Source organism: Danaus plexippus, chromosome Z (genome assembly GCF_018135715.1).
Source record: "Danaus plexippus chromosome Z, MEX_DaPlex, whole genome shotgun sequence".
Lineage (NCBI taxonomy): Eukaryota > Metazoa > Arthropoda > Insecta > Lepidoptera > Nymphalidae > Danaus > Danaus plexippus.
This window is the reverse complement of record NC_083559.1, coordinates 8,972,587-8,996,066: the sequence shown is the minus strand read 5'-3', so window position 1 is coordinate 8,996,066 and position 23,480 is coordinate 8,972,587. Positions and strand designations below refer to the sequence as shown.

Sequence of the window (23,480 nt, the reverse complement as noted above, 5' to 3'; positions counted from 1 at the left end):
GATGTCGAGTATACGTCAAGTAGTGTTGTATACATGTTACATCAGTTGACGTCGGTGTTCCATTAATATCTTTTATATGCATTAAATATTTACTAACAATGACTATGGTAATCGATTATGGTGGCTAGTAGATGGAACAAATTGGTGAATAGAATGCCTCTATCGGTAAATCTTCCATATTGAAACTGGAAGGCCTTCGTGAAACGATAACAAGTAAAAGCAAAATTTTCACCCTAAATACATAGCATTTACAAAAATTTTGTTATTTTAGTACACTTAATCTAAACAAGACATTAAACACCATACCTATATTCAAATTGAATATAGCACCACTTTAAATTATATTCTGTGAAACTCATAACTCTTTGAATTAAATTATTTTCTACGAGATGAAAGTTATCGAAGTTTAAACTGTATTAATAATTTAAGAATGTACAAGATCTGCCATACTTAAGCTTGTTTGAGCATCTTAATGCTTTTATTCAAGCATAGAATATTTAACGTCATAATTGAGTTTGATTAAGTTTTTCGGATCATTTAGTGTCAATTGTACGAAGGAAATATTTTCAAATAAATTTTCATTCCCGCGTATTCTCAAGATCGTCATTGCTTTCCTCAGATATATTTATATTGAATTTGTAATAAAATTTGGTAATTATTGACAAAGTAATTTGAGAGAAAGTTATATATATCTGCTAATCGGTTACTTCTTTAAAAAATATGTATCAAATAGAAAAAATATTTTTCCTACAATATGAAGGAATGGAAATAATAATTTGAGCCGTGCGCTAGCTGCCAAAATGTTATATACATATATTTTTATTTTCAACTAAGACATGTCCTTTTAATATATATATATATATATATATATATATATATATATACATGTCTTAGTTGAAAATAATAAAAAAAAAATTATTGATTAATAATTAAAAAAGCCCGGCTTAATATCATAAAAATATACTATATAATTGATAGGGTGGGTAAATGTAGTGAGCATTGCATTTGTAAAGATAATTTTTGTAGTCATGAAAGGTTGGTAGTCAGTGGCCAGTAAAAAAACATTTTTAAATATAAGGCACCTTTCGTAAAAATATCCATAACTGTATTATTACATATTTAAATTCACTCTATAGGATCTTAAAAAAATGAAAAGTAATTTTGTCCCACATCTAAATTGACAAAATGGTGTAAATGACATTAAAAACCAATCAAGTTTCTTTGGATATTTTTTACTTGGACTTATATTGTTGTTCAAATTGTTTTGAAGTTATCATGTTATTTGGATAATATTAAAAGTTAGTTTTTCAGTTTCTTGTATGTTTGGTTTACATATATAATCTAACATTTATTTACGAATTAGAAAAATCTTCATGATGGGAACTTGCAAAAGAATTTAAAACAAATTTAAAATATACTATAAAAAATTTAATTTATCAATATCCTGCTAGAACAGATCTTTATGCAATTATAAGATTTTTTAAAAAATGCTTTATTGTTCATGTTGGCCTTCATACTACTCATCAGACAAAGCCAAGCCGCCAACCGCATCATTGAGTACTGGTATGTTGTCTCATGATGAGTTGTATGGAGGATGGATCTAAACAGTTCCCTTAAAATTTAAGCCGAGTGTAAATTCAAAGTGCACTTACATTAGTGATCTACACTGTAATGCCAGACCACAAAAATCTAGTGTTTCTTTTTGTAAGATAGCAGCAGATTCTTTTTACTGTACACGTGGCGTATTTCATATACACAAAATACATACTCGATTATAATGTAAATTAGTGTACCAAGATATTTCTGTATTTTCCTTATGCCAAGACATGCTGTCAGCGGCCCAGTCACATTACATGCCAGAAATTTTCAAGCCTTTATGCTACTGGACACCGGTGTGAACAAAATAGCTGGTGTTTACCAAACGCAGACCAGAAAACTGACAGATTATTTGAAAGACCCATTCAGGCGGATGTTTCCTTTAGCAACCTACAGCGGAATTGGTATATTTTGGAGACTTTAGTGTCCACCATCATGGCTTCCTGTTCATTTATAAGCTAACTGACCGGCCTGGGAGAGAATGAGTAAATGAAGGTACATGGATGCCGGATGTACAAGTACTGAGAACTTTGCGTCTTTTTACATGCTTTTTATTTTAAGTAAATAAAGTTAGTGGGCTTGATGGTAGTCTAGCCATAGGATTTAAGACATCTGTATACCTGAGCTGTCTCCTGCTCTGAAATAACTGTTAAAATGCCTAAGTCTTGGAAACTTCACAACGTGGTACATGTACCTAAAATAGAAAGCCATGCTGGCCCAGCTAATAACCGTTTGATTTCGATTACCTCTATAGGCTTTAAAATTACAGAACGTATATTAACGGACATTAACTATAACTTATAGAAGGATTGTTAATACGGATCTTCCCAGTGATGGATAATACGCATTTCGACAAAAACAGTCGACTTGAATGGTGAAATTATAATTGAGTAGGTATCTCGTTACACAACTAGGAGTGATGATCTTCTCAATGACCATACCGATGATAACAATACCGATTTTGCTGAACTTGGTTGTCCAAAAACATAAGTCTACTATAAATTTTTGACCTTTTGAGGGAACGTGCTCTATGAGAACCTATTAATGTGGATTCAACACAGTCAAGAGCCAACACGATATTCCTGAAGGGTGTGTCTTCTCTGCAATTTGTTTTATGCTAGGCATTATCAAGCTCATATAACCGGGTGTTTTTGATTTTGCAAATAGAAGTATAATTGTGGATTGGTATATATGCAGCTATTGAACCAGCGAGGATAAAAATAGAGGTAATGAGGCTGGAAATGGTTTTCTATGTTACTTAAAAACTACAAAGTTAGCCGCCGCAGGGAACGTAACAGGCGTTGGGGATCACGAGACGATCTCCAGCCACCGTAAGCGCGGGTCTGCGGACGGTGAGCAAGGGTAGCTTGTCGCCCGATCAGAACCAGACGTAAGCGTATGGCGCGTAGCGTACCACAACCGCCTCAAGGAGCCATCAGACCACCACAGATGGGGCTCTAGAGCCGTTGCCAAGCCGGATTGCGGGTGCAAGCGCAATGATTTACCGCGGCCTGGCTCAGAGCAGGAGAAGGTACGGGGGTTTTTAGTCAGTAAGAGCCTGACACTCCCTTTTGCCCCACCCAGGACAAGAGCGGTCATATGATGATTTTCCCTTTTATAAAAAAAAGACTGAAGGAAATTTGGTGTCTTTACAAAACTTCGGTACATTACCTTAGACCGGGATAGTTTCTTTGTCACTACACAGCACAGGTCTAATCGTGTGTGAAATACTGCTGTCACTTTTAAGCGGTTTGTATCTAGGGTCACTTCACAGCTTTTGACTCTATGGAGAATCATTGCAAATAGAAGTTTAATATCAAGTTTTAATAAAATCTATCTTGTCAATCTTGAGTCCCAGTCGTAAAATATCTAGCTTGTTGTTATGACATAAGATTTGGAGAGTGCTCAGGAATTGCACAACTTAACTGCTTTATACCTTTTCTACTATTGAACTAATCGAGGCAGGGGCCTCTGTCCTTACATTGTAGACCTTGCTCTCAGGCAGATGAAGCATTACGCTTCCTTCTTTAAGCATACATAACGAATAATAAATAACGGGAAAAAAATTATTTAAAATATAAATTTTTAAGATTTATTCTAATACTTTAAAATAAATCCCTGTTTGTTGGTTCAAAAGGTCTAGGGAACATTTGATCTCTTCATTTTCCTTTGCATACACTAAGCCTTTCGACGTACGCCTTACCATGCCTCTATATTGATACAGCCACGGTACTGATATTGAGCAAACATAAAATTTATTATTATGTAATGGTTTTTGTGATGTCACTAGTAAAATACGTAATGGAGTAATGTCTGTTTAAATGTCTTAACAAGACATTAATATTAATTCCTGATCTTGGGGTCCGTCAAATAGCTGGTGGACTGTTCATCTATTGTATTGTCAAAAATCAAATGTCAATTCCAATCCCTGCTTTTGTAGGCATAGTAACGCAATATTTTTTTTTTCGACTTTTCCCTTGTATTTATTAATAAGATAAATTAAAATTTCCTTTTCATATGATGAAAAATGTTGCCCCCGGCTTTTCTTTGATATAGCAAATTAGGTAATCTTTTTTTCACTTATAGCTTGAAACCAATTTATGCCAATAAATTTATACTATTTGGATAGTTTTTAGCTAGTAAACTGAAAAGAAAGTTTTTTGTGTGCCAAATATTTGAATCAACGATATATAAAATTTGGTCTCATAAGCAAACAAGTGACGTATCGAGGGATATATAAGATCATAGGATAAAGCGGTGCGTCGCTGCAAAACATGTCATGTTAAACGCAATTACCTCAAATTGGTTGTCTTATAACAAGAACTAAATTTTTCATCATAGGACGTAAATATTTTGGGGGAGAATTATATTTTTGAGAGTTTGGTGAAACTGGGTCTAAGTCTAGCAGTGTATCCGCATGTCATATCATCCAACATTTATATAGCTTTTTGATACCACTGAAATGTGAAGTATTCCAGCTAAGAAGTAAAAACGTTACTGTTCCTTAGTGGACTACAAACCTATTAAATTGCTAGTCTTACCATTCAATGTTATTTTCGCTTTACGTCCAACACTACGCAAAGTTGGTTTTACTAATACTACACAAATTTCTTAACAAACTGTCAGGTTTTTGTATTAGTTGCCGTTTTCTGTGAAGGAAACTAGATCATTTACTGTCTTTTTTCAGAGACAAGGTTAAGAAATTCTTTCTCACCTGACCTTTTTATGATTCTTCTGTCTATTTATATAAGCATTAAGAAATTTTTGTACACTTTTTATACATTTTATAAACATGTAATAATAACACAAGTATATCTTTTATTTATAGATTGAATAAAAACTCAAGAATGGACGGATGGACCAATTTGGGTAATTTTGGACTTGAATTATTTGTCGAAGTCCAGAGAAGGTTTTAAAGGTAAATATATATGAAAATTGTTAAATATCTTTAAAATTATTTTCATGTAGATTGCTAAGTCTTAAGTTTTGTCACAAAAAAAAATTTAAACGAAACCATAATATTGGACAAACGAGAATCAACTAATATGTCGATCCATCCTCTACGTCGACTGTTGGCCAATACTTTAGAAAAAGAATACATCCTTCTAAATTTGTGAGTCGCGATTACCGCTACATGTGCGAGAATACTCTCTATTTCGGTGATTCTTTCTAATAGGGACATTTCAAGTTATGTGCTCTCTTTTGTTGATCTTTTGTGATACTGACACTTTACTGTTACGTGCACGCAAAAAGCTTTTTGGTTACAGCTCTGATGACGCGAGAAATATAGATATAGAAAATAAATACATTACTCTGTAAGAATAGCTTTCTTTAAGGAGCGATAGATCAACAGATCAACAATTCAAATGGGGAAGTCGATAAGTATTGTTCTCACAATTCGCGTGTGGATGGAACTAGTGTCCAATAATTACAAATGTTCCTTTATCAGAACAAAAATTTAGCAAGTATGTTCGAAATAGCATTGGATCGATAGCATTTGATAGACATAATATAATATATAACCATAATATTTTCATTTTGCTGACAAAACCCTTGCTGGCGAACCAACAAGGATGTTTAATTCACCTACCATTTACGAAGTGGCTGTTGTTACTGTGGGAGAAAGTTTATAATCTAGAGAGATTATGCTACATCGTCGGAAAAATTAATTAAACAACAACAACAACAACGCTCTACACCAATGGACTTATGATGCGTTTGCAATGTGATTTCATCTTCTGACAAGGATAAAAGGATACCATATTAATATCAATATAGTAGGTTACATAATATTTTTAAATTAATTTTAATCGAAATAATAATTTTAAAAATATTTATTTTTGATTGCAGGTACTTGAACTAACAAAAAAAGTTAGTGCTATGAATAGTCTCTTCATTTATATGGTGAAATATGTAATATTTTGAAATGTCAACTACTTTTTTATCAGCTTTTTATCAGCATCGCCTGTGTGGCCAAGTCCGTTATTGGATGTACTTTGTAGAATTTAGTCAGATTAGTAGACAAAATAAGACTAGATGAGATTGATTCATTAATTTTAGCTGGAATTTCTGATAAAACAGTCGACCCAAGATTGCATGCAGTAACTACTGCATGCAATCTTGGGTCCCAAGCAAATAGACCTTGGAAAGTTTTCAACTATAACTCATCCTGTATGTTTGACTGAAAATGTTCAAAGCGATACCCAAGAGTTTATTTACGCACCACAAAACAAAACAAAAGATATAATTGATCAGAATTGTATGATAACTGTGTATTTTTCAATAACAAATTGAAAATCTATGAATAGCCAGTATTTAAAGAAAACTGTGTTTTGTAAGTTTATTGTATATAAAAGTTTATGTCTTTTATTTATCGATCGATGATGATAATCTGCCGGGTCAGGTAGTTAAATAATATAAATTAATGAAATTCATATCTCCCATTCCTCTAGGGTTCTGTAGAAGTAATCGCTCTTAGCGATAAGGTCACCTTTTGTACTTTCAGTCTTTTGTGCTGTTCTTTTATATGTATTTTTTATGTACAATAAAGAACATATATTCATATATAGTACAATTATAATATAAAATTACAAAAACACTTGTATACAAAATTCATTAATACCAATTTAGTATTGTCAATGATAAGATACTAGCTTAAAAATTATTATATATAAAAAAATATATATTAAAAATTTATCAAGTGCCAATTTGTGTATAAATTTTTTTGAAGCAGTATTTTTATTGAGAAACTAAAGAAATATATATGATGCGTTAGCGTAAGTAGATGAGAGAATATAAATTCGAATTAAGTATTTGTTTTTAATATTTAAATAGTTTTTTTGTTAATAATTCATTAATAACACCACTATAATATTTCAGAAAAGCATGAAATCATAACGGTTATAGAGATGAAGAATATATGATCACTATATTTATCAAAACGACCACACCTAAATGCAAAATCAAGGGTCATATGTACGTATACATACAAATGTATTTGTAATTTATATATGTATTTTGTTTAAATTAATTCACCAAGCTTCTATATTATAATCAAAACTTAATACTTTACTAGGAGCAGGGGAAAATCATGTTCCGTGAAGGTAATTAATGTTCATTATTGTTTATAAGTTAAAATTAATGTAACTTCGCCTATAACCCTTCACTCTGGTCCTTGAACTAAGAGCCACCTGAGCACAAGTTAATGTAATCGATACCTGCAATGTTCTTAGGATTTACAAGAGAGTTGTTTTTAATCAAGCTAATTGTGTTCCATAAAGTTTAATAGTTTAGAAAATTCTCTATATGTTGTTTACATTTCTCAATTATAACAATGATTTAAACTTCATGAATTGAAAAAAATCAAGAACTGTATAGCTATTATTTATAATAAGTCCCAATGTTAAAAAAAACAAATATTACAATAATGAAAAACGGTACGTATTAATTATTTTTTGTCTTTATATCAATTCTCTTAATAAAGCGAAAACCGTTAAGATTCAAAAATTTTATTAAAAACTATAAAAATGTGTCAATTTTGTCTCAAAATTCGTGTTTTTATATCGCCAAGCTTAATCAAAACTAAGTACTATTTAAACAAGTAGTTATTTTAAGTCACCGTTCAAGGTTCCTCGCCCTAAAATTTACAACAGGACGTTAATATCAATACCAAGGTTGTTTTCAATAAATTCCCATTTCTACATTACCCGAGTTACTTGATGCTACGAGTGAGGATATAATTACACTAATTTGAATATATCTTGTTTGGATTCATTGCTTCGCTTGTTATATTTACGGGCACATTCTTTTAAATTTATATTTTATATCAATACAATAAAAATAAATTTATTTTCTAATTTATTTATAATTCGATAAAAATTTACGGCAGTATTTCCAACTTTAAGCTCGTCTTATAAGCTGTATTTGTGTTGATATGACAAAATATTCTCATAATAAAATTCGAGTTTAAGAAGGCTGGTATAGTATTATGTGCATTTGCGAAAGACATTTCAAAATGCTTCTGAATGCCTGCCATATCCCGGAGCTCGAGCAATGTGTGACTTACTGTGTACAGTTTGCTTGCATCCCCTGAATAAATTGAATGCCGATATCGTCTCGGTACTTGCTATGCATACCTCTATACGTTTGGATATACAATGTTTTATCTCCAGCTTATCGGGTAATGAAATCAAATGGTAGCTGGCGGGTAAAAGAGAATTGTATGAGAAAACTTAGACGAAACGGATAACATAATAACAGGTATACAAATTCAACATCACATTTGTATACGAAAAACTAATAGCATATGAGCAATGAATGATAAAAAGCAATATAAGAGTAAAGTAGAAATATATTTCTTAATATAATATGATGGTTTGAAAGCATTTAATATCACGAAGTGGATTTGTATTATATTTCGTAGCAATATCAATTCTATTATTATATAACTCGAATATTTTTTCATAAAAGTTATTTTTTTATTTACAAATAACAATAAGAAATACTTTGATAAACAAAAGTTATAATTTTTGTGTTTCCAAAATTACTCAAAATAATATTATCAGCGCATGAGTATGATATAGTCAAATAGTCAATTTCTACATTTATTTGTAAAAAATATTCACAGTGAAATAAATTACTTTGTAAAATATTGACACTGTCTACTTAAAGGCGATTTTTAATATCTTTGAGTTATAGCAATTTGTAAAGGTGGCCAAGATGTGAATAGAAAATTTATTTAGCGTAATTGTGATAGTATTTTTATTAAAACAGGGACTTTTCAAAAGCAAGGTTATCTGCGAATTCCCATCGCTCCCTGTCCAATGTCAACTAGGTAGATCTTCTTGAAAGTAGGAAATTACAACACTGTGTCATTGACTGGGGAAATAAGAATTGTTGAACGGAAAAGTTTATTAATATCTTCAAGATGTAGTAGTAAATATCCAGTTGATCCAAAACATTACCGCCGTCGCAGAAGAACTTTATTAAATCAGCGTTCTTTATTGATTGATGTGTGCAGAAAATAATTGTACTTGAATTCATTATAGGTACGATCGTTGGACGTTGGCTCTAATAAGATCCAGGTTTTAAGGCTGTATAAAGTTATAACACATCAATAGTGGTAGTTGCAATTAACCGGAGTTATATTGCTGTTTTGAGAGAACTGTATTAATTACCCTTCAATCATCTTAATAATTTATAAACAAATTAATTGATAAAAACTGAGAAATAAAAAATAAATTTAATATTTTTTTAAAGCGGGAAAATCATCATTTGACCCTTCTGGGTCTGAGTGGGGCAAGAAGGAGTGTCAGACTTTTTCTGACTAGAAACCCCCGTACCTTCTGCGCCGAGCCAGACAGCGGTACATCATTGCGCTTACATTCGAGACCCAGTTTGACATCCCAGCTTGATCCCCAATGCTCGTAGCGTCTCCTGCGGTAGCTGGGGTGTGAGAAAAGTCGATCCCTCACGCGCGCCGCATCCTCCTTAGTTAGCATGATTGCTTCGCAGAAGGAGAATACAGCTTCAAAGTAACTCTCGCTCCGCACCATGGCCTAAAGTCAGGTCGGGCGTGAGAGGTCAAAGCCGCCGATCGCTACTCTAAGAATACGGCGGTGATCAGCCCAAGCTGGGCACTCCGCCACCGTAATGATAACACCCATATGTTTCCTACCTCAGAGTCCGAAACATTTACCTCCCGAAACTTTCATGCTTGGTAAGCTAGTACATCAGGCGGAGGGTAAAAACGCCAAGGCGTCTCTTCAGCCATTCCTTAAAGAGGGGTCTTACTGATCCGGTGCGGAGTTTGGCCCTGGTGACAGGCTTCAGTACGCAAACTGAATACTTGCGTGAGCGCTTTCGGCTCTAGATCCCATGGCGATTATCTGTCAAGGAGGTTCGCTTCCTCTCAGGAGATCGAGCGATACCCACGGAATATCCGAATTTTCGCGACCCTCTGGGACGCGATCAGGGCACGAGCTGGCTGCCGACTTTGGTTTGGTGCCCAAACAGGGGCCCCATAGAGGGCCGTAAACCGCACGATTACCGAATATAACCTCCGGCAGAACTAAAACCTAACGCTGTCGCTTCTGTATAAACAAGTTTTCAATATTTATACGTTTCATTTTTGCTAAACTCCCTGGGTTCGATATTTAAATAAAAACTTTTAGAGTAGAATTTTATTTAATAATAACGAAATTTTTTTGGAAAAATTCACGATATTTATTGTTGATAATATTTCCTGATATATGTTTTGGTAAAGATGCCTTTCAGTTTTGTCTAAAATTGTCTAGAATGAGTGTTTTATGTTAGAATTTAATAATTATTAAATTCTAGTCAGTTTGAATTTCATCATCAAATAATTTTGTACTTATTTATGTGAAGAAAAAAATCTTAAATTCTAAATAGTTTTTCCGCAGATAAAATTTTTATTGAAGTATTTAGGTTTAAAAAATATTTGACTGAATGTATATTTATTTTTATGTATATTTTTGATGTATAATGACTTGAAATATAATTGTGAAATCAAAATATAAATTGAATTTAAATTAATACTGTAAATACAGAAAACTAGAAGGAATAATATATAACCACAATAAAAGTGGTACATCGTTTGCTTTACTTAAAGAACAAAGCGAGACCACAAAGACAGCTCAGAGTGCAAACTATTTCAAAACAGTTCAATAAATAAGTTGTCTGATCCGAACCACTGAAGATAAATATTGCATTTAAATACAGACATGACTATTATATAATTCTGCTATAAAAAATAATTCACTTAGTCTTTACTGCTTAAAAATTATATCCGATTCTTTGTCACATCAACAAAATATGCTGTCTTGTTGGTTGGCTAATGAGTATTTAGATTTTTTACAAATGAAGTATATATAACTTATATGATTAACTATCAATGTTTTATAACTAAAATGTAAAGATGTGATAGGTATTACTATTAACAATTAGATAGATATAAGTATTCAACTAGTGTATGTGTATACGTGCTATAAATGCAAGTACATGTATAAATTACCAATATCCTAAACATGTCCGAGTTTGAAGATATAATGTTGCATGGTATTATTCTATATTGCTGTTTTTTCTTTACCTGTAGGTGCAAAACCACGTTAAATTCGTTTTCTTCATATAAACAGGTTCATAAATATATAATTTTTACTAATATTATGTCTGAATAAAATGAGAGACGATGTAAAGTATGAATCACGGAATTTCATTTAACTCTACCTGTTCGTGTCAAATAAGACTTTAAGAGAGGTTATAAATTGAATAATCGTCGTCTATTATGTCGTAGCGCTAAACTATTATGTGATGTCGCAACTAGACATTTATTGCGTTTAGTGTATAAGGACATCTTTGTAGGTGGTTCTAACAAATACATAAGCAAAACTTTTAGTGTTCATATAGGGATCATGTATAGCAACTCATTGACTATAAATTGACGCGCTCCATAACTTGAACTAGTAAGTTGGCTAGTGAGGTGTTCAGCTCTTGTCTATAAATATTCTTACATACAAAGCCCCACAGGAGCTTGAATAAAGATAGAATGATTTGAAAATGAATTGAAGTCAAATTTTTTTAGTAACATATCTAAATAAAATGAATGAAGTTATGTTTAAAATTATATCATAGTCATTGTTGAAATATAATTATAATTTTATTTTTACTCATGCGATATGAAATGCTCTTGGAGTACATTTAGACGAACCGTCCGATACTTTTTATTTGTTTTTCTATAATCAAGATTTCTAAAAAGTAAGTCAAACGTCGCATAAAATCTGAAAATAAATACGCGTGTATATAATATCGTAATGGTTAGTTTTATATAAATTCTATTTTTCTAATCAAAACAGCATTTCCCTTGAAAGTATCCCACCTCCCAAGTTCTCAGGGCAGCATTTGTTAGATATGTACCTATTCATTGGTCCGTTTTAGGTTGACTTTTGTATGAAATAGGTTTATAACATTATATAGAGGCAAAAAATATAATTAAAATTTTTAATTATTTTATATCGTGGTTATCGTCGCATTAAACACGAGCTATTTTTAAGTTCTAAAGAACTACTTCTTCGCCGAGCTGTTATAAACCATTATACTTGTTTTTTTTTTTTTGCTAAAAATATCAATACTTATGAATAAAACTGGCAAAAGATTACTTTTACTTATTATTTTTTTTTGAACTCTACTATCTTAACGAGTACCCACTTTAAACCAAACCATAATTATGTCATTATATTTAGGGTTTAGTTATCAAGTTTCGAATACAATGTTCGAACAAATTAAATAAAGTTGGCGATGTTCCATTGGTGATAGGCACACCATTAGACTCGGCTGTGACTATTAGTGTTCGTTCCCGTTTTAGCCGCAATCTCTTTCAAGTCGACATTTTATTATCGAACGAGTCAGCTTCTCTGTAATCCCTGGAGTTGTACGGTGGACCATGTGAGTACTCGAGCATTATGACCCTAATGCTTTCAGGCATAAAGCTACGGTCATACGAATATAACTTGCCATGTGTACCTCACGATAAAACGAAATGTAAAGGAAATAAAATCAAATTGAAGGAAATAAATTAGTCGTCTTCATAAAATTTTAACAAAATAATGAGTATTAAGATAACAAACAAGACACAGTAACGTCTAAATGAATAAAAAAAACAATATACAAAAACACAGAGTTGTAATTCTTAAAAAATACAATATTTCATTTGGAATATTTTAGCTGTCTACTTAAAATTACACCCAATGCCTCTAAGAGATTTGGAAATTATAGTAATGTTGGTTTTTACCATCCATCAAATATAAATTTTGAGTATAAATAACTACTATATTAATACTTACCATCATGGGAGTCATAGATGTAAATGATTTCTTTCCATCCGTAGTGTACTATTGTATCGACGATTGCCCTGTGGTAATCCGGCCGCATGCTAACCGCGTGGTCAATTAATCCCGACGATGGCGGAATTACCTGATGACGTAAATAAGATTAATTTCTTATAAACAAAGGGGTGCATCGAAATCGCAATCATCGCATCGCAAATATCTTAACATCTTAGTCAATAACAAATAAACTTCTGATGTGATAAAAAGTACGTAAGTCATCTGTTCAAAGGAATTTTAGAATAAAACTTTCTTACTTGACTTATTTAGTCTGATAGAAAGGTTTTCTAGAGTAGAATTGAAATTATGAACATTATTTTCTAGAATTTCCGGAAGATATTTAAGTGGATAATGGTAATCAATCAAATTTGCCGGTGACACATTAATCTTAATGTTTTTCCATTTCAAAAAGTATGTGTTGAAACTGCTTTCGAAAAAAAAGTAATTAAGATATTTCTCAATAAACTAAGATATATTTCAAAAGCTTTTTGTTGACATTAAGGTATATATTTTATTTTTAAAAGGTAATTTTTTAGAGAATTCCATAATTAAAAGTATACAATGAAAATGTTAAAGTTCTGTTTATCACAGCTTTATCGGGTTTGACAAAATATGGACCCTTTCTGGGGCAAGATTTAATCAATTCTTTGTTTTTCAATATTTATGAATTGAAAATCCTTCGTAGTTATTGTCATAAAATTCTTTACCGTCTGCAATATTTAAGATTATTTTGTATTGTTCGTTTTAAGTTTTTATCACTGTTTATATGTTTTGTTCTTTAAAGTCTATCCTAGATATCTTTCTATATTATTTTTAACTATAAAATCAAAATTTTCATTATATATATGTATGTGAGAGTTGAAGAAGATCAGAACTGCACAGCATATTTAATAAAATGTTCAATAACTGTCACGTACATGATGTTCAAGATAATGGAACTTAGTGAATTGTTCGTTTCACAATTGTTCTATTTCAAATTAAACAATTCTTGTCATGTATAAAATTGGACTAATCGTTAGGAAGGTGATATTTTATCAAAACAAATACTTCATTTGATTTAAGAATACACTGAGGCTTATAATTTAATATTATCTATTGTTTTAAAGTATTAATAAAGCTTTCAGCACGCTTACATTATTTTATTACAAATAAAGTTATGTGAATTGTCTTAAAAACAATACTAATTGTGGTTTAAATTTTTAAATAAAAAGTATGTTTTGAAAATTTTTGTAACGTCGTCACTTCATCAGGTCGGTCACAGCAATCAATTTGGGGGCATGGTATGAAGATACTGCTTTAGAGAATTTAAATTATTCATCTTTATACTCTGACTAATGTAGAAATAAGAAGCATTTGTTTATTTTATAATCATATGAAATTTAACTTCATTATCTATTTCTTATTATAGTTGGGACAATATATGGTCAGAATTTATCGAAAATGAAGATAAATAAGTAATTAAAAAACCCAATATTGTTTCTTGCTATATTAAGGACTAAATATTACCTTTTCAGGAAACCACGGTGTAACGAACGGCATTTGAAATGTGTTGGTGTAGGAGTGCAGGGTATCAAACGATTCCGGAGTGACTGCACCCAGCATCGCAAACACACCTCGCGCAAATTGGTTGCAGACTACGGACAAGGATACATACAATTTATGATAATTGAAATAGTTAGATAGATAAGATTGTGGTTTTCAGATTGAATGACTGAGAATAATGTTTAAAAAACAGAACAGCTTCGATCTCAGTATCTCCAAAGTTAGTTAAATATTTAGTAGTAAACTACATATTTATGTAGTAGTCTATCCTTAAAGGTTTTTTAAAACTTTTAAATGTTAAAATAAATGAATTTGAATATTGGTTAAGCAATAATTTATATGAAGTGGTAGTATAAGTAGTATAGTGATTAAAATTTGGAATCTATGTTATGTCTCCAATGGGATTCTAAAGAAATTTTCTTTGACTTGTAGAAAAAAAATTAATCAATAAAAACGAGAGTGTCTGGATCTCAAACAAACTGTCAAAAGTTTTCATTGAAGGTTTTTAATAAATAAATGTAAAATTAAGTAAATTTTACTGAATTCAAAAATGTCACCTGAATAATAAATTTCTTGCCTAAGCAATCAAATTCAAATGATTAGCCTTTTTAATGTACATGATAAATTTTATTTTTTATTTCAGCTAACAGGTTACGAGTAAAGTTAACGCCTTTTTTTATCGTTACAAAAGCCGTTCAATTATCTAAAAGTCTTAGAAAGTGGTCATCGTATTACATTATTTCCCAACCGACTCGCACCTCCATTGCTGTAATTACACTCTAACACAATTACCCTAAAAGCCTGTCACTGGAGAGAAATTTAATGAACTTTGTAATAGATTGAATTGTCTTAAAATTAATCTGCCTTTCACCTTTTTTCTTCAAGGATGCGAATCTTGGTAAATGTCTATTATATTCTATCCTTGACCATTTTTATTGAATTATCGTGTAAAATATGAATATATCATATATTGTTTTTATTTTTTATTTTTCGTAATGAATACCACTCCTTAACCCAAAATAATGAACCTATTATGTATAAACTATGTGATGGTTTTTAAAATACTTGACTTAAACTCTAGTGCTTATAGAATTATAATATAAAACGTGCAGGGCATAAATATATCTATGGTAGCAGTCAAATAAAAACTGTCATAGTATCAAGTATCAAGTAGAGTAAGAGGAGTATCATAAAACACAGTAGTCATAGCAAGCAGCGATTACGCGAGTCAGTTAATCATTGATGAATTGCTGGTACTTACAATGACACAAAAAAAAAACGCAAAATCAAAAGGTCTAAGACAATAAAGCGCGTTCTTAAAAAACAAGATATTCTTTACTATTTATGAAAAAAGAACATTGATATAAAAATTTTCATTTTATATATTGAACATAACAGGTAGACTCTCATTTTTAGTTTTTTTGTGTAAAATTTAATTAAAAATTAGTTTTTGAAAATACATTTGTTAAGTTATTAGCTGAATTAAAAATCATAAACGTTATCGCGACAGACTATTATTATAAAAAATTTCTTTGAAATTCTTCAGGACAAGACCACAGGATATAAAAACTGCTCATTACAGCGGATAGGCGCTCATCCCCTTACAAGCGATTTGCTTTTGTTTCTACTTTTAATTTCCGAGACAGTATTTTTGTATTGTTCCTTTTTTCAGAAGCTTATGTTATTTTTCGCCTTTCCGCGATATCTCTGAGACGCAATGACCGAGGATTAAAGCATTAAGACGATAAGTTTTTTCCAGAAACGCCAATAAGGATGATGCTTTTGTCAAGAAACAGTATTTACAGCAGCTTTCACAAAAGGATTGTTTGAAACTTTTAATGAGCATATTAAAAAATTACCTTTGTCTGTCCCCGTTCAGTTGATACTCAATAATTAATTATAATTTTATATAGACAGGGGAATAGGTACATTCGTATTAATAATTAAATATATTAAAAAAATCTAAAAACTAAAATGTAGAATGTAAATGACACAATATTATTTTTATTTTCGTAAAAGTCTAAAAGCCATTTTGCAAACAAACACATCTAAAAGTATCAACTTATCAGGGACGAGTTTGTGATTTTATCTTACATTTTGTCATGTTACATTTTTTACCTAGAAATGTATCTTGTGCATCAATTGTGAGATAAAGGGAGCTTTTACATATACACACCATAAAGCTTTTATGACTAGGTGAGGTTAATATTATGTGGGATGAGGGCTTTGAATTTTAATGCTAAAAGAACCCTAGCTTCTTTTGTTTTTGCTACACTTTTCGCTTATAAAAAGAAAGTTTATAACAAAGAGTCATGTTAATACGTATTATGTAATAAATAATTTAATTATAATACTTATTATTTATAAAGTTTTACTCATTTAAACGTGTTAATAGCACTAAATAAGGAAGTCCAAAAGTTTGAGAAATTTTCATACCTTTTATATTAAGTTGTTACAGTGTTAATACCAGGGGCTATAAATTGAAAATGAGTAAAGTTACAAGCAATCATCAAATCAATAAAAAGCTCCAATCACTCAATGTCAACAATTCTACCGTTTCTTTTGAATGGATATCCTTTAGAAGACCGTGAACCTGAAGTCGAGTTTTTCCACCCAGATTAAATGGCTGTATAGATATACGCTTTTCATAATAATCTGCTATGTACTGTCGAAAATAATAACCAAATAATAATCGTGAAAGATGAAAATTCATTATCATCAAGTTTTACATGAATAAACAAATGTGTTACGTTATCATATTTTGAATAACTTACCGCAATTTATAGTGGCAAGATAAAAAGTTCTACACGATTCACATTTTACAACTCCCCCGTTACGTTTTCAAAGAAAATTCTCTAAAACAAGTTAGAGACTTGAAAGGAACTATTAGCATCTGTTGGCAAGAATGAGAAAAATATATTAGAGATCTTTACTGAAATATGTACATCGATAGCTAAAGTATAACAAAACTTTTTTCAACTCCATGATATTTTATAACAGAAATTAAGATTATTTGAGACAGCATTTATGAAGCTATTTTAAATATTCTAATATTATAGTGCAATCTTAAAAGGAGCAGATCTCACTAAGAAAGTTATTTTCCAAGAATGTTTATTAATGAATTAATTAATCAAATGATATAAAAAAAAGTTTTATAAGGTTTCATAGCACTTTTTTTTAGTATGTGAATTTAAGGGACTTTCACTGTACAAAACCTACCACATAGTTTTCTTATGTTACAAATTATATAATCTTTCTAAATTGATGCTCAATATTTAGTTATTACCGCATAAAAGGTTTATTTTAAATTTTTAAAGAAAGAAGTTATGTATGTAAAATTGCATTCGAAGACTAATGTTCAAAACGATCCCTTTTATAGAAAAGGACTTTTGAATGCGCAGATTTACAAAAACACAAGTTATATATTTCTGAGCCCCTGAAACACAAAAGCTTTATTAATTTAATGATATAAGTAAGTGGACGAAAAGCGCAAAATACAAAAAGCAAGTGTTTCACTGCTTCTGTCTTATTCTACGTAACCTTGGTTTAATCGTTGTCGTTCAGAGAAAATAAGTTTCTTATTCTTAAGGGTATAAAGTACTGTATTTAAGAACATAAAGCGGCAATTCAGTATTTACTTTAAATTATAGTTATCGCGCTAAAGCTGGTAACCTCCTACAGTATGTCACAGATGAAATATTTGGGGACAAATAACTCTTTGGATAAACTAGTTAGAATCTGTGTTATTTAAGATACGGGGTAAGTTGTTATATTACTTTTTTATGTTCCAGAATAAACAAAAATAAATGGACCTTGAAAAAAAATTAAAACTCGATAAGTAAATAAGAATATTATTACTATCATATATAGAGGTATATATGTATATCATTCTAATACAAATGTAATCTATAATTTCTTATAATGCGTTAATCTATCATGACCTCATACAACGTATTATTGACAATATATAATGTTTGCATCATTAACCAAAAATGCATAATTATTTTTTTTTTACTAAAAAATTATAATATTCTAACAACATTTATCAGTTCGTGTCATATTGCCGCACCAGTCACAGGAGACGATAGCTTGTGCATTAAGAAAAAATTGGCACGAATAACAAAATTTTGTAACCGTTGAGTTGTTCGAAAGTAGACTGAATTTACTTCAGATGTGATTATCTACTTCTTACCTTATCTTATCTATCACAGGAGGCTTTTTAAATTGTTTGTAAAATTATAAATATAATTGCTTGTCAAGACTGCAATTTTAGTATCAATAACGACTAGCTATAAGAGCTGACATTTGCGAGACCTAAAGAATTTATTTTGTTTCCAACTATTCAGAATTGTCACTAAATATTATTTAAAGTGTCAAAAAATAATCTCTACAATATTAGACTTGTAGACTTGAAAACTTTCATATTTTAGGACACTCTGTCCATTTAAGTTAGCAAGTTACAACTCTGAAGCGAACGTTCCATTTGTCGTACCATTTCTTTATGAATAAGAAATTATTCAAGAAGGGATTAAATTAAATAAACATCTGTAATAGAATGAAAATAAAAGCATGTTGTTCGAACAACAAATGTGTTTTTTAAATTGAGTTACACATTATATTTTTAATTATTTTTCATGAGTAAATGGGAATGTTAAAAATAATTGAGAATATTCAATATAATATAACCTCACCTTAATTGTTTATAACCTACTATGAAAATTCAAATACATGGAAAACATACATCTCAGTTTATATGTTGATAATATTAAACAGGTAAGGGAGAGAAAAGGAAGTTTCGAACTCATACATAATAATACGTATTTATAATAAACTTATTTATTAATTAAAAATAAATTTATTCATCCTTATTAATATTATTTTTTCATTTAACAAATGTTGGACATTAAACTCCACATTGGAAAAAAAATTTATACTGCTTAATATTTCAAATCATTTACACTTTAATAACAGTAATTAAAATTAATTATACAGCGACTTTGGAAGTATTTTGATATGGCTTTAAGTTTTTACAATTAGGTAGTTTTAGTATCGATGACAATGAGTAAATTTTATAAAATACAATATATTTAAAACCATTCCAGATTGATTAAAAATAAGTGATTACTTTCAGATTGAATTTGAAGAACTGAATGTTTACTAGAACCGTCTCTTCTTACTATACTGAATCCGGGAAACGAATAATTTTCGAATTTGAATTCAATTAGTTTTATATGTAAACTCATAGGATAGGCTGGGCAATGATTTAATTTATTAGTTACTAACAAGAAATACTAAATATTGTAAGACAGTATTGGTTAGATTCTAGTTTATAGCTTTTACAGAATAAGTTTCACAGTTAACTCTTTATTCAGTTTTTTTTTTTATTTTGCGGAATAAAAATGTTCTTAAGAAATTATACATTGTTCTGTATAAATTATCTAAAAAACGAAGCTTTTTAAAAAAAAATCTTATACATGGTTTCTTCTTCATAAAAATTCGTAGTTTGAAAACAAATATCCAAATCATAAAATCTTTAACATTTTTTTTGTATAACAGGAGACAGAATTTTGATACAGATTTATTCAATAGTAGAAAAGTTTTTATATCTCTATCCTCTCTACGCTGTAAACTTTTATCACGTTAACAATATTATGTAATTTTAAAGCAAGTACTTAATTCCATAATTCCTTAAAATGACTTCAATAGATTATAAAAATCACATGCAATATAATGCCACTATGCAACAGCTAACTGAGAAATCAATTTAGTCTAAGTTTTCTCGGATTCATGATGCCTTATATAAAAAAAACACATTAAAAAACAAAGAAAAGAAAGATAAGCATATAATTACTAAAAATATATCCTTATAATATCCATAAATATATCAGTAAGTATATAGTGATAAGTGATACTTACTCAGGCGTGATAGCTTGAATGCGTCAGCGGTGTTGATAACATCGACATACGCTTGAAGCTCCAAGCGACGGCTGCTGATATTCTGATTATGAACAGTCATTGCGTATTTGAATACATTTTGTATTTCCTCAGTATTCTGATCGAATATTGCACCTGGTAACATAAATAAATGGACATAGTTTAATTTATCTCTCAATGCATTTTCAAGTCCTTTTATTTTTAGTAAAATTTTAACATTTGTCGATGTGTTGTAACTGAAAACAGATGTCACTAGGGACTATTTTGCCGTGCTAGAGTGACCAAGTTTTTTGTATGTACGACCCAATATGCAATTTATAAGAGGGTGGCTGTTTACTGGAGTAATTGGTGATGGGATTTTACACTCATTACCTAGGCGTGCTCAGTGGATGTGTGCTTGTTCCCTATTAATAGATAGTTTTTTTTTTAATAAAGCTATTTATGGACTTAAAAATGTTATTATTTATTAAAATATTTAATGGGTAAGCAAAACGAAAATAGAGGAAGTTAGGTATTACACATTCAAAATATATCCTTTTGCCAATATTACAGAATAAGTTATTTCGTCTGTAGGATTTCTGTAAACAGATCTAGACATTAAGAATTTCTTATTAAAACAGGAAATGATTCTTACGAGAAATCGCTTTACGGCGTAAAACACTTCATTTGACATCTTTATCGGTGTTCGAAAAGGCAGCCCGTATTCCAGGGTGTCATCGACTAATATATGACCACCGACCGGAACGTTTATCTGAATCGCCTGTTATGGCGGTTGAATAGGACTTGTATACAACGGCGATGAGACTATACACAAAATATTACCTCTATCTAACTTTTACTATATAATAAAACATCTTTTAAGTAAAATACAAGTGAAAATTAATGACTAAGAAATTGTCTTAAAGAAAAAACATACAAGTTAGTAAGATCTTGATTATTATATTATATCATTAGGCTGTTAGCATCAATAGGCAAAAATTATAATTGAAACTAAATTCTCTTTAATGTTATTAAGTGTTTTAAACTGTTATAACTTGTCTATCTTTTTTTATTTTCTTCATCCAAATAAAAATTAAGTTTTGATAATGTGTAATAGGCACAATTTTTTTTTCAAATGATTTAAGCATTCTAATGACGAAAATTTTTGCATATCTTATGAATCAGAGCTAAACGTTCTATAAAACGATTATTTCTCCACGTGGACACACTATCCTTATGTCTTTTTTCACTCCCACGAACATTATTCTGTGAGAGCCATTCCGAAGCTCCATTCTCAGTAATATTTCTTCCATTTGCTACGTCATTTCTTTCTATATCACGCCGAAATGTTTCATTCCAGTTTATGGAAGTTCGGCTTTCTCTGCAGCCGTATTCTCTTAACTGATTTTAGTAATTGTTTCGCCTTGACTGAGCGTTTAGTGGAGGAAAAACGTTAATGATCTTTGAACGAACTAAATGGTTTTCTTGCCAGGGTAGATTGTTTTATTGGCATCGGTTTGTTCTTTTGTAGGAGAATTTCTTGTATTTCTTTTAAAATAATGTGTGTTATTTAACTACAACAAAAATTCAACATTTTATTATGTTATATATAAAACTCGTACTTTTTCTTTGTTTTATGGTTATATTTATTATTTTTCATTTTAAAGTTACATCAATTAGAGATGAAAAAAGGAACTGCACAGACTGGTTCGTTTCAAAACGAAAAAACACCTAACGAATTGAAAATTTAAAAAAAACCATAGTTAATTGTTTAACGTTAAATCACCGAATCCTAGCTTTTTTTATACCAAAAATGTTCATATTATGTTCACCTGTTTTTGTAATTTTTAGACTTTATTAAAATTATTGCGCATAAATATCCTTATGAATTTTCATATATTGTAAATGATAAGTTCAAAGTAATTTTGTATGTAAAAATTTAACTATTGACTTTATTAATGCCATATACTGAAATCAATCATAATCAATGAAATAATTTAATAATCAATTCATAAATTAAAAATAATTAATCAGATAAATTCTACAACTATAGTCTTGTGACGAACGACAGACTATAATTGATTTTATTGTAAAATTATTATTATTGTAATATTTCATTCACTTAAAATCTCGACAGAAAATGTTTTTTTTAAACTAATATACACTATCCTCGTAACAATAATCTTCAGGGCATCATTTTTACAGCATCCGCTTTTAAGTGTTCGCAATGTTTATTTTATTGGAAAATATTTTCTCTCATACAAAGTTAATTAACCATAACAGTTTAAATTGCTCTAACAGTGTTAATGAGTTTTGTTCTATTCCTAACTAATTAAGTGACAATAAAAGTCCTTATTGTTTCCTTCTTTTGCTCTGAGGACTGTTTTTATAAATTGTAATATTAATACGTCAATATTTAAACCTAAACTATTATTATACCTATATAGGTATATACAGATGGCATATCATTGAAAAATGTTTGACAAACGTTGTTTTGATAAAGGATATTATTTAAATTTAAATGATTACAAAAAATTCATTATAATTAAACTGTGACTTACATTTTTCGAAGATTTTTTACCCCTAAAGTGTAGTAATTTCCATATTGTAGCATTTTTATGAAAAGAAATTTTAAATATTTTTTTATCAGAAAAGTATTTTAAGCCCACTCACAGCTTCGTGGATGCCACGTGTAAATAATTGTTAATTGCATGATCTTTTTAATACTTTGTTTATATTTTCGTCGTTTTCCTTTTTCTTTTCTATTTCAATTTCCTCTTTAAATATATTTTAAGATTCAAAGTATGTTTTTTTTTTCTTTTAACATAATTATTTTTAACCGTGTGGTGTCCAATAAAGTGGCATATAAATAAATTATATTGGATCCATATAAATTATATTTCAAGTAAAATAGTAGGCAAGAAAGATAACCATAATTGATGTTGAAGTCAGTAAAATATTTATTTATTATTTTTATTATTGTTAAAGCAGTAATATAAAATAAACAATAACCTCTCACGATCTTCCGTG

At 30.1% G+C, this 23,480-nt stretch overlaps 1 protein-coding gene and 2 long non-coding RNA genes across 6 annotated transcripts in view; 2 read left to right on the top strand and 1 right to left on the bottom strand.

Moving 5' to 3' along the window:
• The window catches only part of LOC116777877 (glutamate receptor 1-like), a 71,688-nt gene that overhangs the window by 29,295 nt on the left and 18,913 nt on the right, over window positions 1-23,480 (bottom strand). For both annotated transcript variants that reach the window (XM_032671646.2, XM_032671645.2), the window contains exons 2-4: window positions 20,454-20,606; window positions 14,502-14,629; window positions 12,954-13,083 (exon numbers count right to left, since the gene is read on the bottom strand). In XM_032671646.2, coding sequence (XP_032527537.1) covers window positions 12,954-13,083; window positions 14,502-14,629; window positions 20,454-20,606 — 411 coding nt within the window. The remainder of the gene's footprint in view (window positions 1-12,953; window positions 13,084-14,501; window positions 14,630-20,453; window positions 20,607-23,480) is intronic.
• Window positions 4,924-5,867, top strand: LOC133319994 (uncharacterized). The gene is made up of 3 exons (XR_009753470.1): window positions 4,924-5,014; window positions 5,364-5,561; window positions 5,669-5,867. It is a non-coding gene; the product is annotated as an uncharacterized LOC133319994 (long non-coding RNA).
• Window positions 5,953-15,512, top strand: LOC133319993 (uncharacterized). 3 transcript variants are annotated; one of them, XR_009753469.1, is made up of 4 exons: window positions 5,953-6,430; window positions 6,976-7,071; window positions 7,172-7,199; window positions 14,510-15,512. It is a non-coding gene; the product is annotated as an uncharacterized LOC133319993 (long non-coding RNA). The 3 variants fall into 3 exon arrangements; XR_009753468.1 differs by lacking the exons at window positions 5,953-6,430; window positions 6,976-7,071; window positions 7,172-7,199 and adding an exon at window positions 12,170-12,555; XR_009753467.1 differs by lacking the exons at window positions 5,953-6,430; window positions 6,976-7,071; window positions 7,172-7,199 and adding an exon at window positions 12,937-13,204.